A 16,358-nucleotide genomic window follows, 5' to 3' on the forward strand; every position below is an offset into this window, starting at 1 on the left:
AGTGGTTGAATGCCATGAAAGAAATATCTGTTTGTGTCAATGTCAAGTGAATCCCCAGTAAAAATCAATTCACTTATATCCATGTATTGTTTGCTGGTTATGAAAAAGCAGTCCATCAGTTGAGTAGTCCAAGGTCATCCAGACACATTGACACTCTTTGTCTCTATCAGGCTTAATTCTCGCAAGGTCCTTCAATTGTGTCAGAGAGAAAAAAAGGGACAGCTAAGCAAGCCCATGCCAAATGCATCACAGATCTTCATGTGGATAATCCTCATTGACCAATGGTACCTTTCTTTGCTCTTGCTGCATGTTTTTGTTTTACTGCTCTCGAGCGCTTGTCCTGGTTTGTGGTGGCTGACTGGTTCTGGTTGATTTTCTGCTGCAGCTGTCACTCCCTCCATGTCCATACCCAACCGTTCCAGTAGCATCTCAGTCAGTCAGTCAGTCAGTGGTCTAGTTGGTCTCATAGATGTCCATTAGACTAATCTGCCATGGCCTGATATCGTCCAAAGTAAGCTGGGGGTTAAGCTGGGCACCAGTTTGTGCTCGTTGTATAGATTAGTGTGTGTGGCACACAAATTCATGGCTTCTGTTAGCAGCAGCTTGGCCATCCATCCTACTTTCTCTGGACTGGCTGTGTGTAGGCCAATGTTTGGGTTCCTCCTTCAGTCCTAGTTGGCAGAACGTTTGTTCCTCTATGGCTCTTATTTGGCCCTGGGAGAAAGAAACAGGCTTTGTTTTAGAAACTGGAAAGTGAGACTGCAACTGTATATCCTAGCCTTGTTGGTGAGTCGGATTATAGGCGTATAACGTGATTCAAAATATGATATTCTCCTACAGTGCTGGCCATGTAAAGTTTCACCTTTTCATTCAAATGCCAACTGTTTAGTCTACAGACGTTGTCTGGGTTGCCATGGTAATGCCTGGTAAGGTTGAGCAGAAAGGCGGAGTGGGGACGCAGTCTATCTTTCCCCATGAGACACCCTCTTGGACAAGGCCATGTCAAATCTTGTGGAACCATGTCAGTTTTCCCTATTCATTTACATTTAAGTCATTTAGCAGACGCTCTTATCCAGAGCGACTTACAATTCTATTTCAATGGCTCTGGGGCTGTAGCCTTTTAGCCCATAGTTGTATTGAGCCTAGGTGCTTTATTGGGATTGGAGCCTAGGTGATTTCTTCTCAGTAGAGCCTAGGTGATTTCTTTTCAGTAGAGCCTAGGTGACTGCTTCTGTGTAGAGCCTAGGTGCCTGTTAATTAAAGGAGCAATTAACTGTGCGTATTACAGAAACATGGTAGCTTTGCTAACCCATTCACCCCCCCCATCCTCCTTATCTCCCTCTTAGGTGCTGACTGTTTTAGACCAGAGATGCAGGTCCCCCAATTTGGCGCTCCCCGGACCTGAAACTGGTGACGGGACTGAGGAGTGGACACAAACCAAAGACCCCCTTCTCTACAGCCAGCCGTGCTGGATGCAGCTTAATAACAAGCTGAGGAAGAGAAAAAGAAAGAGCATTTGATTCTTCCGCTCCATTCAGAGGACTGCCATCCATGTGGTGGTATGATGAGACTGTGAGCCAAGAGAAACACAATCAGACGGGAGCGTAGTGATAAAGGGAGAGAAAGAAAGAAAGGCAAGAAAGGTAGAGGATTAAGGGTGCGAGGTGAGTGTCTAGGTGCCCTCCTAACCCCTAGGTGGTAGCACCAGTCAGGGCAGCAAGATGACCAGCCTGTTCAGGCGCAGCAGCAGCAATGGAGGCTCCAGGGGAGGTGGAGGAGGAGGGGGAGGCAGTGGTGGTTCCACCCCAGGAGATCTCAACAACAGCCGGCCTAACCGACAAGTCCGGCGCCTGGAGTTCAACCAGGCCATGGAGGACTTCAAGATCATGTTCCCCACCATGGATTACGAGGTCATCGAGTGCGTCCTGCGTTCCAACAACGGGGCGGTGGACGCCACCATCGACCAGCTCCTCCAGATGAGTATTGACGGAGAGGGATCAGATGACAGCTCTGACTCCGATGACAGCATCCCACCAGAGGTCAGTCAGTGCAGGGTCACTGACTCTCTTCACTTAAAAAATAAAAATGGCAATAGTACTGTTTGTCCATCTTGAGACGCCATAGTGAAGATCCTTGCCAGCTGGTCAGCACATGCTCCGAGTATGCATCCTGTTTAAAGGTCTTCCTCACATCGGCTACAGAGAGCGAGATCACACAGTCGTCCAGAACAGCTGGTGTTCTTATGCATGGCTCAATGTTGCTTGCCTCGAAGCGAGCGTAGAAGACATTTACCTTGTCTGTTAGGCTCATGTCGCTGGGAAGCTCGTGGCTGGGTTTTCCGGTGTAATCTAAGATAGTTTGAAAGCCCTGACACATCAGTCGCGCATCAGAGCCAGCATAGTAAGATTCGATCTAAGTCCTGTATTGATGCTTTGCCTGTTTTGAATACTTGTCAGAGGTCGTAGCGGGATTTCTTATATGTCCAGGTTAGTGTCACGCTCCTTGAAAGCGACAGCTCTAGCCTTTAACTCAGTGCGGATGTTGACTGTAATCCATAACTTCTAGTTGGGGTGTGTACGTACGGCCACTGGGGACAAGGTCGTCAATGCACTTATTAATGAAGTCGGTGACTGATGTGGTAAACTCATCAATGTTATCTGATGAATCCCGGAACATATTCCAATCTGTGCTAGCAAAACAGTCATGTAGCATAGAATCCGCTTCATCGGACCACTTCCATATTGAACGAGTCACTGGCACTTCCTGTTTGAGTTTTTGCTAGGAAGCAGAAGGATAGTGTTATGGTCTGATTTGCCAAAGGGAGGGCAAAGAAGGGCCTTGTATGCATTTCTGTTTGTGGAATTAAGGTGATCTAGAGTTTTGTTACCTCTAGTTGCACAGGTGACATGCTGCTAAAAATTGTTAAACGGATTTAAGTTTCCCTGCAGTAAAATCACTGGCTATGAGAAATGCTGCCTCTGAATGCGCATCTTGTTTGCTTATGGCCCTATGCAGCTCGTTGAGTGAGGTCTTTATGCCAGCATTGGTTTGTGGTGGTAAATAGACAGCTACGAAAAATATGGATGAGAACACTTTTGGTAAATAGTATGGTCTGCAGTTTAGCACGTATTCTAACTCAGCCAAGCAAAACTTGAGACTTCCTTAACATTAGAGCTCACACACCAGCTGTTGTTAACAAAGCGACACACTCATCATCCCTTCGTCTTACCCGAGTTTGCAGTCCTATCTTGATGATGCATAGAAAAGCCAGAAAGATGTGTATTCATGTCCTCATTCAGCCACAACTCTCGGAAATGTAGGATTTGACAGTTTTTCAGGTCCTGTTGATAGGATAGTCTCGAACGGATCTCACCCAGTTTGTTCTCCAGTGTTGCACGTTTGCCAGTTGAATAGAGAGCAGTAGTTGTCTATTTGCTGACCTAGTCACGTCAGGGTTCTGGCTCGCCTGCCTCTCTTTCGCCACACCTTCCTTTCGAGTCCCGGGGATTAGGGTCTGGTCCGGAGTAAGCAGAACATAGAAATGTTTGTCCAAATTGAGGTTAGTGATTGCTGTTCTGATGTTCCAAAGTTTTCTTTCATAGGAATTGATGGTAGAGACCTTATGTACAAACAACAAAACACATGAAATAGCAGAATTGTCCAGGAGCACATAAGACGGATGCTATCCACTGCATTGTTATCATGTTGGACGTAAAATACTGTCAAATCACCAAGAAAAGAGTAAGGTTGATCCACATTTTCATACTGTCATACCCTTTTTGTACCATAATGTCATACCCTTTCTGTACCATACTGTCTGTACCATATTGTCATACCCTTTCTGTACCATACTGTCTGTAGCATACCATACTGTCATACCCTTTCTGTACCATACCATACTGTACCATACTGTCTGTACTGTACCATACTGTCATACCTTTCTGTACCATACTGTCATACCCTTTCTGTACCATACTGTCATACCCTTTCTGTACCATACTATACCATACTGTCATACCCTTTCTGTACCATACTATACCATACTGTCATACTCTTTCTGTGCCGTACCATACTGTCTGTACCATACTGTCATACCCTTTCTGTACCATACCATACTGTCATACCCTTTCTGTACCATACTGTCTGTACTGTACCATACTGTCATACCTTTCTGTACCATACTGTCTGTACCATACTATACCATACTGTCATACCCTTTCTGTGCCGTACCATACTGTCATACCCTTTCTGTACCATACCATACTGTCATACCCTTTCTGTACCATACTGTCTGTACCATACTATACCATACTGTCATACCCTTTCTGTACCATACTATACCATACTGTCATACTCTTTCTGTGCCGTACCATACTGTCTGTACCATACTGTCATACCCTTTCTGTACCATACCATACTGTCATACCCTTTCTGTACCATACCATACTGTCATACCCTTTCTGTACCATACTGTCTGTACCATTCTATACCATACTGTCATACCCTTTCTGTACCATACTGTCTGTACCATACTATACCATACTGTCATACCCTTTCTGTGCCGTACCATACTGTCTGTACCATACTGTCATACCCTTTCTGTACCATACCATACTGTCATACCCTTTCTGTACTGTACCATACTGTCTGTACCATACCATACTCCCATATCCTTCCTGTACCTTTCTGTACCACACCATACTGTCATACCCTTTCTGTACTGTACCATACTGTCATACCCTCTCTGTACCACACCATACTGTCATACCATTTCTGTACTGTACCATACTGTCATACCCTTTCTGTACCACACCATACTGTACCATACTGTCTGTACCATACCATCATACCCTTTCTGTACCATACTGTCATACCATGTATGTACCATACCATACTGTCTATATCATATCATACTGTAATACCCTTTCTGTACCATACTGTCTGTACCATACCATACTGTCATACCCTGTTTGTACCATACTGTCATACCCTTTCTGTACCATAACATACCATACTGTCATACCCTTTCTGTACCATACTGTCATACCCTTTCTGTGTCGTACCATACTGTCATACCCTTTCTGTACCGTACCATACTGTCATACCCTTTCTGTACCATACCGTACTGTCATACGCTTTCTGTACCATACTATCTGTACCATACCACATACCACACTGTACCATACTGTCATATTATTCCTATACCATACTGTATCATACTGTCATACCATTTCTGTAGCATACTGTCTTAACCATACCATAGTAATGACAATTACAACAATACTGAATGAACACTTATTTGAACTTAATATAATACATCAATAAAAATCCATTTAGCCTCAAATAAATAATGAAACATGTTCAATTTGGTTTAAATAATGCATTAACAAAGTGTTGGAGAAGAAAGTAAAAGTGCAATATGTGCCATGTAAAAAAGCTAACGTTTAAGTTCCTTGCTCAGAACATGAGAACATATGAAAGCTGGTGGTTCCTTTTAACATGAGACTTCAATATTCCAAGTTAAGAGGTTTTAGGTTATATAGTATTTATAGGACTATTTCTCTCTATACGATTTGTATTTCATATACCTTTGACTATTGGATGTTATTATAGGCACTTTAGTATTGCCAGTGTAACAGCATAGCTTCCGTCCCTCTCCTTGCCCCTACCTGGGCTCGAACCAGGGACACATCGACAACAGCCACCCTCGAAGCACCGTTACCCATCGCTCCTCAAAAGCCGCGGCCCTTGCAGAGCAAGGGGAACAACTACTCCAAGTCTCAGAGCGAGTGACGTTTGAAACGCTATTAGCGCGCACCCCGCTAACTAGCTAGCCATTTCACATCGGTTACACCAGCCTAATCTCAGGAGTTGATAGGCTTGAAGTCATAAACAGAGCAATGCTTGAAGCACAGCGAAGAGCTGCTGGCAAAACGCACTAAAGTGCTGTTTGAATGAATGCTTACGAGCCTGCTGCTGCCTACCACTGCTCAGACTGCTCTATCAAATATCAAATCATAGACTTAATTATAACAATAACACACAGAAATATGAGCCGTAGGTCATTAATATGGTCGATTCCGGAAACTGTCATTTCGAAAACAAAATGTTTATTATTTCAGTGAAATACGGAACCGTTCCGTATTTTATCTAACGGCTGGCATCCATAAGTCTAAATATTGCTGTTACATTGTACAACCTTCAATGGTATGTCATAATTACGTAATATTCTGGCAAATTAGTTCGCCAGGCGGCCCAAACTGTTGCATATACCGTGACTCTGTGTGCAATGAACTCAAGAGAAGTGACACAATTTCACCTGGTTAATATTGTCTGCTAACCTGGATTTCTTTTAGCCAAATATGCAGGTTTAAAAATATATACTTATATGTATTGATTTTAAGTAAGGCATTGATGTTTATGGTTAGGTACAGTCGTGCAACGACTTTTTTCGCAAATTCGCTTTTGTTAAATCATCCCCCGTTTGGCGAAGTTGGCTGTCTTTGTTAGGAAGAAATAGTCTTCACGCTGTTCGCAACGAGCCAGGCGGCCCAAACTGCTGCATATACCCTGACTCTGTTGCAAGAGAAGTGACACAATTTACCTAGTTAAAAGAAATTCATGTTAGCAGGCAATATTAACTAAATATGCAGGTTTAAAAATAATGGTACACGTTGGAGCAACGACAGTCTTTTTTCGCGAAATAGCATCGATTATATGCAACGCAGGACACGCTAGATAAACTAGTAATATCATCAAACATGTGTAGATAACTAGTGATTAGGATTGATTTATTGTTTTTATAAGATAAGTTTAATGCTAGCTAGCAACTTACCTTCTTTCTGCATTCGCGTAACAGGCAGGCTCCTTGTGGAGTGCAATGAGAGGCAGGTGGTTAGAGCGTTGGACTAGTTAACTGTAAGGTTGCAAGATTGAATCCCCGAGCTGACAAGGTAAAAATCTGTCATTCTGCCCCTGAACAAGGCAGTTAACGAGGTTAAGTTAAATAAGAATGTTAATCCACTGTTCCTAGGCTGTCATTGAAAATAAGAATGTGTTCTTAACTGAAATACCATACTGTCTGTACCATAACTTATCCTTTCTGTAACATACTGAGGTATACGGTATTCCCGGAAGTGCCCACAAAAGACGCCATTGTCACTATCGTCGTAAGAAGCGGACCAAAGTGCAGAGTGGTGTGAATCCATTATATTATTAAATGACGAAAAACACAAAGAACACTTAAACAAAAACAACAAAACGAACGTGACGCTATGATAACGAGTGCTGACACAGGCAACTACACATAGACAATAACCCATGAAATACCCAAAGAAGATGGCTGCCTAAATATGGTTCCCAATCAGAGACAACGATAAACACCTGCCTCTAATTGAGAACCAATCTAGGCAAACATAGACCAACATAAACACCTAGATGAAAACAACCTCATAAATTTACAAAAAACCCTAGACAGTACAAACACCCTAGAATGAGACAAAAACACTCATATCACCCATGTCACACCCTGACCTTACCAAAATAATAAAGAAAACAAAGAATACTAAGGTCAGGGCGTGACAGCTATATCTTAAATAAAATAAATTGGGCAACATGGATCTTGATCCAGGAAAGGGACGGATTTGTTTCTGCTGTAAGCAAGAAGCTTGATCTTGCCATCTAACCACTTAGCTAGCAAGTTAGCAAACCAAATGCAAAGCTGAAGCCCTGAGCTGGATGTCATTTATTTGGCACATCTATGATAGTTCACTTATAGTTAGTTATAAGCAGTGGTGTAGCACGTGCTGACGGTATGATTTACGCTTTTGAAAATCATACCAACTGTATGTCTAAATGCCCCAGTATACGGTATATCACCGAAGTTTAGCGCAAATATTTTCTTTATTTAGGAAATATGTTCACAAGTATTCACACGCATATATAGAAAGGCATATGTGATCATATCCCAACTGTAATAAAGGTTTGAAATGATTATGTTTTTGTAAAATACTATATATGTTTGGGATTCTTGCGGTTAATTTGCAGTCTACAAATGATTTATAGCTATGTTCTGACCATCTGCTCAAGGAAAAATGGGCCCATGGCTGAATGTAATTGGGGACCGCTGGTCCACATCCTCTGCTGGCCTCCCTCCCATCCTGTTCTTGTTGTAGTCTAGGTATTAATCAATAATAAATAATACATTATGTACCACTACCACACACAGAAAAGAAAGGAACTGCAACCCATCTCATCTCACTAGAATAAAATAGTAAAGGCAGCACTAATGCCTAAAAGTAATGCTGTTTGTGTGCTCAAGTTACCGTATCAGACACTAACCTAACCAGCTTCTTTCTTAAAACTGAAATTATTTATCTAACTGACGTGACTGATTTTAAATGGATAAATGTGTATGAATGTTATTGATCAGGGACATGCTCTATCTTTCTCTTGCTCTCCTCCATTCCCCGGGCCAGGTTCTGGAGAGGACATTAGAACCAGACAGTTCTGACGAGGAACCGCCTCCTGTCTACTCACCGCCCACTTATGACATGCACATCTATGACAGGAAGTACCCAGAGGCCCCGCCCACTCCTCCACCAAGGTAAATTGTCATGCTATCAGAGGAGGCTGGAGGGAAAGTGCTATAGGACAAGTTCATACAAGCTCATTGTAATGACTGGAATGGAAAGAATTGTGTCAAGCACATTGTTTCCATGTGTTTGATGTGTTTGGTACCATTCCATTCCAGCCAATACAATGAGCCTGTCCTCCTATATACCAGCCTCCCACTAGCCTTCTCTGTACTATACTATACAGTTCAACAGATCTAAGAATTGCCCGGAGTGGTAATCCTTTAATCCTGTATAGAATATGTGCATCTCAAACATGAATACTGATTACTTTATGAAAGGGAGGAAGGAAGGATGCGGGTTTTAAAAAACCCAACAGGACATTTTGTTCACATGCAATCCCCTAGCCTGTACTCTTTTTAAAGCCCAGAGGAAGTGGTTCTATGGGGCTCTGGGATTTACATGCTCTGAATTAGGAGCAGAGGTCTGTTGATGTCACAGTTGACCACATGCTCTTATTGTTAGTCAATGCTCCACCTGGCGGCCGTTTTAAGGACTGCAATGCTGTCTCAAGCTGGTGTGTATGTATGTATGTATGTGTGTGTGTGTGTGTGTAATTAGTGCTTGTGTATCACTGGACCAGTTAATAACAAACCTCCATGTATTTGAATTTTCTTCAAGCCCAAGATTCTATGATTCAAGATCATGTCCACATTTCTTCTGCTTCACACCACCAGCTAAGAGATTCAGTCACATACACATGGTTAGCAGATGTCAATGCGAGTGTAGCGAAATGCTTGTGCTTCTAGTTCCGACAGTGCAGTAATATCTAACAAGTAATCTAACAATTCCCCAACAACTACCTAATGCACACATATCTAAAGGGGTGAATGAGAATATGTACATATAAGTATATGGATGAGCGATGGCCGTGCGGCATAGGCAAGGTGCAGTAGATGGTATAAAATACAGTATGTACATATAAGTATATGGATGAGCGATGGCCGTGCGGCATAGGCAAGGTGCAGTAGATGGTATAAAATACAGTATGTACATATAAGTATATGGATGAGCGATGGCCGTGCGGCATAGGCAAGGTGCAGTAGATGGTATAAAATACAGTATGTACATATAAGTATATGGATGAGCGATGGCCGTGCGGCATAGGCAAGGTGCAGTAGATGGTATAAAATACAGTATGTACATATAAGTATATGGATGAGCGATGGCCGTGCGGCATAGGCAAGTTGCAGTAGATGGTATAAAATACAGTATGTACATATAAGTATATGGATGAGCGATGGTCGTGCGGCATAGGCAAGGTGCAGTAGATGGTATAAAATACAGTATGTACATATAAGTATATGGATGAGCGATGGCCGTGCGGCATAGGCAAGGTGCAGTAGATGGTATAAAATACAGTATATACATATAAGTATATGGATGAGCGATGGCCGTGCGGCATAGGCAAGGTGCAGTAGATGGTATAAAATACAGTATGTACATATAAGTATATGGATGAGCGATGGCCGTGCGGCATAGGCAAGGTGCAGTAGATGGTATAAAATACAGTATGTACATATAAGTATATGGATGAGCGATGGCCGTGCGGCATAGGCAAGGTGCAGTAGATGGTATAAAATACAGTATGTACATATAAGTATATGGATGAGCGATGGCCGTGCGGCATAGGCAAGGTGCAGTAGATGGTATAAAATACAGTATGTACATATAAGTATATGGATGAGCGATGGCCGTGCGGCATAGGCAAGGTGCAGTAGATGGTATAAAATACAGTATGTACATATAAGTATATGGATGAGCGATGGCCGTGCAGCATAGGCAAGGTGCAGTAGATGGTATAAAATACAGTATGTACATATAAGTATATGGATGAGCGATGGCCGTGCGGCATAGGCAAGGTGCAGTAGATGGTATAAAATACAGTATGTACATATAAGTATATGGATGAGCGATGGCCGTGCGGCATAGGCAAGGTGCAGTAGATGGTATAAAATACAGTATGTACATATAAGTATATGGATGAGCGATGGCCGTGCGGCATAGGCAAGGTGCAGTAGATGGTATAAAATACAGTATGTACATATAAGTATATGGATGAGCGATGGCCGTGCGGCATAGGCAAGGTGCAGTAGATGGTATAAAATACAGTATGTACATATAAGTATATGGATGAGCGATGGCCGTGCGGCATAGGCAAGGTGCAGTAGATGGTATAAAATACAGTATGTACATATAAGTATATGGATGAGCGATGGCCGTGCAGCATAGGCAAGGTGCAGTAGATGGTATAAAATACAGTATGTACATATAAGTATATGGATGAGCGATGGCCGTGCGGCATAGGCAAGGTGCAGTAGATGGTATAAAATACAGTATGTACATATAAGTATATGGATGAGCGATGGCCGTGCGGCATAGGCAAGGTGCAGTAGATGGTATAAAATACAGTATGTACATATAAGTATATGGATGAGCGATGGCCGTGCGGCATAGGCAAGGTGCAGTAGATGGTATAAAATACAGTATGTACATATAAGTATATGGATGAGCGATGGCCGTGCGGCATAGGCAAGGTGCAGTAGATGGTATAAAATACAGTATGTACATATAAGTATATGGATGAGCGATGGCCGTGCGGCATAGGCAAGGTGCAGTAGATGGTATAAAATACAGTATGTACATATAAGTATATGGATGAGCGATGGCCGTGCGGCATAGGCAAGGTGCAGTAGATGGTATAAAATACAGTATGTACATATAAGTATATGGATGAGCGATGGCCGTGCGGCATAGGCAAGGTGCAGTAGATGGTATAAAATACAGTATGTACATATAAGTATATGGATGAGCGATGGCCGTGCGGCATAGGCAAGGTGCAGTAGATGGTATAAAATACAGTATGTACATATAAGTATATGGATGAGCGATGGCCGTGCGGCATAGGCAAGGTGCAGTAGATGGTATAAAATACAGTATGTACATATAAGTATATGGATGAGCGATGGCCGTGCGGCATAGGCAAGGTGCAGTAGATGGTATAAAATACAGTATGTACATATAAGTATATGGATGAGCGATGGCCGTGCGGCATAGGCAAGGTGCAGTAGATGGTATAAAATACAGTATGTACATATAAGTATATGGATGAGCGATGGCCGTGCAGCATAGGCAAGGTGCAGTAGATGGTATAAAATACAGTATGTACATATAAGTATATGGATGAGCGATGGCCGTGCAGCATAGGCAAGGTGCAGTAGATGGTATAAAATACAGTATGTACATATAAGTATATGGATGAGCGATGGCCGTGCGGCATAGGCAAGGTGCAGTAGATGGTATAAAATACAGTATGTACATATAAGTATATGGATGAGCGATGGCCGTGCGGCATAGGCAAGGTGCAGTAGATGGTATAAAATACAGTATGTACATATAAGTATATGGATGAGCGATGGCCGTGCGGCATAGGCAAGGTGCAGTAGATGGTATAAAATACAGTATGTACATATAAGTATATGGATGAGCGATGGCCGTGCGGCATAGGCAAGGTGCAGTAGATGGTATAAAATACAGTATGTACATATAAGTATATGGATGAGCGATGGCCGTGCGGCATAGGCAAGGTGCAGTAGATGGTATAAAATACAGTATGTACATATAAGTATATGGATGAGCGATGGCCGTGCGGCATAGGCAAGGTGCAGTAGATGGTATAAAATACAGTATGTACATATAAGTATATGGATGAGCGATGGCCGTGCAGCATAGGCAAGGTGCAGTAGATGGTATAAAATACAGTATGTACATATAAGTATATGGATGAGCGATGGCCGTGCAGCATAGGCAAGGTGCAGTAGATGGTATAAAATACAGGATAATAAAGTGGCATTATTTAGAAGTCAGTTATTGATTTCTTGGACTGTACAAAGTAATGTGTTAAATGTGGTGACTGCTGCTCAAAGATGATTTTATTGTAAAGACAAACAGACATTCATTACTATTTGTGTTTTCATGCATTGCTTACTTTTCACAGCATCAGTACGCAATGTATGACGTGTGCATTTAGTTTAATTATAGTATGACATGGCATATGAATCTCTATCTAGTCTGACCCTAACCTTTTTTTGACCCTTGTCTGACCTAGGTTCGAGGCTCAGCCACCTCCAGGTCACCGGCAGGTCCGCAGCTTCAGGAACTGGAATCCGCCATTGCTTGGCAACCTTCCAGATGATTTCCTGCGGATCCTGCCACAGCAACTGGACAGTATACAGGTACACAGTAGATGTGAAGAAAACCACACACAAAAAAACATTAGCTCTATGACATTTTTTATTTTTTACCCTTTTTTCTCCCCAACTTCATGGTATCCAATTGGTAGTTAGTCTTGTCTCATTGCTGCAACTCCCGTACGGACTCGGGAGAGGCGAAGGTCGAGAGCCGTGCGTCCTCCAAAACCCAACCCAACCAAGCCGCACTGCTTCTTGACACAATGCCCACTTAACCCTGAAGCCAGCCGCACCAATGTGTCGGAGGAAACACCGTACACCTGGTGACCGTGTCAGCATGCACTGCGCCCGGCCCACCACAGGAGTTGCTAGTGCGCAATGGGACAAGGACATACCTACTGGCCAAACCCTCCCCTAACCCGGACGACGCTGGGCCAATTGTGCTCTGCCCCATGGGTCTCCCGGTTGTGGCCGGCTGCGACAGAGCCTGGACTCGACCCCAGTGTGGCACAGCCTTAAACCTCTGCGCCACTCGGGAGACCCCTACTTATTTTTATTTTACCTTTATTTAACAAGGCAAGTCAGTTAATTAAGAACAAACTCTTATTTTCAATGACGGCCTAGGAACTGCCTTGTTCAGGGGCAGAACAACAGATTTTTACCTCTTCAGCTCGGGAATTCGATCTTGCAACCTTCCGGTTACTAGTCCAACGCTCTAACCACTAGGCTACCTGCCGCCCCATAATGACATCATCATTAACAGCAGAGTGACATCCTGCTTACAGAAATCAATAGTAACTAAATTAAACCTCTCTTTCTCCATCTCTCCTCCTCTAGGGCTCACAGAGCAGTCTGTCCCAGCCTTCTTCCTCCTCCTCTCTGTCCTCCATCGTCCAGCAGACGGCCCAGGGAGGTATCTCCAGGCCAGGGGCTGGTGGAGCCCTAGGGGCCCCTGGAGGGCCAGGTGGTGCCGAGGGCATGGAGGGGGCAGGCACGGAGCAAGAGCGTAAACTGAAACAGTACCTGGATGATGAGCGCATCGCCCTGTTCCTCCAGAACGAGGAGTTCATGAGGGAGCTGCAGCGCAACCGCGAGTTCCTCGTCGCCCTAGAGAGAGGTGTGCATGCGTGTGTGTGTGTGTGTGTCACATACAGATATATGCATACATGGTCACCTGCATGATATACTTTAACACACTCAATACATGTTCAGGACACAGTAGGCTAGTACAGTAGTCAAGTTTATGCTTTCTCTGGAGCAAGTCAGCCACTGTTGAAAATGCTCCTCTTTCTTTCATGATATGCTAGTTGCAAAGTCCCTTTTGTATCTTATGATGCTTCATCCTACAATAGTATACATTTGGGAACCATGTCCCACTTCATCAATGTTTCTTAGTGTCTCGTATTGCATCATAACATCCAGCTTTCTCTGTTTTAGATCGCTTGAAGTATGAATCAAAGAAATCCAAGTCCAATCATTCATCCACTCACATGGAGAATTCCACAACAGGTAGATATCATTCATAAGCTTCACCAGTAAATGTGTGTGTGGGTGCTCATTCTTATTCAAACACACAATAGGCCTACTCATTTCAATGACTTGGTTTGTTTTGATAACTTCACTTTATCACATCCCACATCTAACCACCTATCTTTATCACTTGCTAAAACTAGGTTTGGTGAAATATTTTCCAAGTAGTTGTTGACACAATAAATAGCTTTCTCTGGAGTGATTAATTGAGTATTTTATTAGGATCCCCAATTAGCCACTGCCAGGAAACTGTGATATACATAACATTACATAATAATACAAAATAGATTTTTTTAAGTGTCTGTCTTTTCACAGTCCCCGTCGTTCCGTAAGGTTTTCTTTTATCTGTTTTTTTATTTGGTTGTATTGCTAGCTTGAGTTACCTGGGTCATGGCTCTATTTATTACTGTGCATTTCCCAGCCTCTGTTCTGGACCTGGAGACTGTGAAGAGACCTCTGGCTGCATGTCCTAACGGTGTTCCAACTGCTTGAACAGACAGTTCAGTACCTTTTTAACCCATCAACACCTCCCACAAAGACCAATAGTGATGCAGTCAATCCCTCCTCAACTTTGACATGCGTACCACTGACATTCACCCTCTATGTAAATCTTCATGGAATACATGCTGCTCTGTTCTGGAACCAATTGCAATCCAACTCATCCCAAACCATCTCATTTGGGTTGAGGTCGGGTGATTGTGGAGCCCAGGTCATCTGATGCAGCACTCCACCACCCTCCTTCTTGGTCAAATAGCTCTTACACAGCCTGGAGGTGTGTTGGGTCATTGTCCTGTTGAAAAACAAATTATAGTTCCACTAAGCGCAAACCAGATGGGATGGCGTATCGCTGCAGAATGCTGTGGTAGCCTTCCTGGTTAAGTGTGCCTTGAATTCTAAATAAATCACCAACAGTGTCACCAGCAAAGCACCCCCACACCTCCTCCATGCTTCACGGTGGGAACCACACCTGATCATCCATTCACCTACTCTGCGTCTCCCAAAGACACGGTGGTTGGAATCAAAAATATCAAATTTGGACTCATCGGACCAAAGGACAGATTTCTACCGGTCTATTCTCCATTGTTCGTGTTTCTTGGCCCAAGCAAGTCTCTTCTTATTATTGGTGTCCTTTAGTAGTGTTTACTTTGCAGCAATTTGACCATGAAGGCCTGATTGAATCAGTCTCCTCTGAACAGTTGATGTTGAGATTAGAGGTCGACCGATTAATCGGAATGGCCGATTAATTAGGGCCGATTTCACTGATTCGAAGTGATAGTTTCCGGATTCTACCATATTATTGACCTAAGGCTCGTATTTCTGTGTGTTATTATGTTATAATTAAGTCTATGATTTGATAGAGCAGTCTGACTGAGCGATGGTAAGCACCAGCAGGCTCGTAAGCGTTCATTCAAACAGCACTTTCGTGCCATTTGCCAGTATCTCTTCGCAATGCTTCAAGCATTGCACTGTTTATGACTTCAAGCCTATCAACTCCCGAGATTAGGCTGGTGTAACCGATGTGAAATGGTTAGCTAGTTAGCGGGGTGCGCGCTAATAGCGTTTCAAACTCGCTCTGAGACTTGGAGTAGTTGTTCCCCTGGCTCTGCATGGGTAATGCTGCTTCGAGGGTGGCTGTTGTCGATGTGTTCCTGGTTCGAGCCCAGGTAGGGGCGAGGAGAGGGATGGAAGCTATAATGTTACACTGGTAATACTAAAGTGCCTATAAGAACATCCAATAGTCAAAGGTATATGAAATACAAATCGTATAGAGAGAAATAGTCCTATAATTCCTATAATAACTACAACCTAAAACTTCTTACCTGGGAATATTGAAGACTCATGTTAAAAGGAACCACCAGCTTTCATATGTTCTCATGTTCTGAGCAAGGAACTTAAACGTTAGCTTTCTTACATGGCACATATTGCACTTTTACTTTCTTTGTTTTTGCATTATTTAAACCAAATTGAACATGTTTCATTATTTATTTGGGGCTAAATTTATTTT

General features: G+C 43.0%; 1 protein-coding gene across 2 annotated transcripts in view; it reads left to right on the forward strand.

The window, feature by feature from the left end:
* LOC115136640 (CUE domain-containing protein 1-like) overlaps window positions 1-16,358 on the forward strand; it is a 50,834-nt gene that overhangs the window by 25,065 nt on the left and 9,411 nt on the right. For both annotated transcript variants that reach the window (XM_029672225.2, XM_029672226.2), the window contains exons 2-6: window positions 1,347-2,039; window positions 8,478-8,605; window positions 12,742-12,868; window positions 13,661-13,940; window positions 14,261-14,332. In XM_029672225.2, coding sequence (XP_029528085.2) covers window positions 1,722-2,039; window positions 8,478-8,605; window positions 12,742-12,868; window positions 13,661-13,940; window positions 14,261-14,332 — 925 coding nt within the window. In that variant the 5' untranslated portion in view covers window positions 1,347-1,721. The remainder of the gene's footprint in view (window positions 1-1,346; window positions 2,040-8,477; window positions 8,606-12,741; window positions 12,869-13,660; window positions 13,941-14,260; window positions 14,333-16,358) is intronic.

The sequence above is a fragment of the Oncorhynchus nerka genome, linkage group LG11 (assembly GCF_034236695.1).
Source record: "Oncorhynchus nerka isolate Pitt River linkage group LG11, Oner_Uvic_2.0, whole genome shotgun sequence".
NCBI lineage: Eukaryota > Metazoa > Chordata > Actinopteri > Salmoniformes > Salmonidae > Oncorhynchus > Oncorhynchus nerka.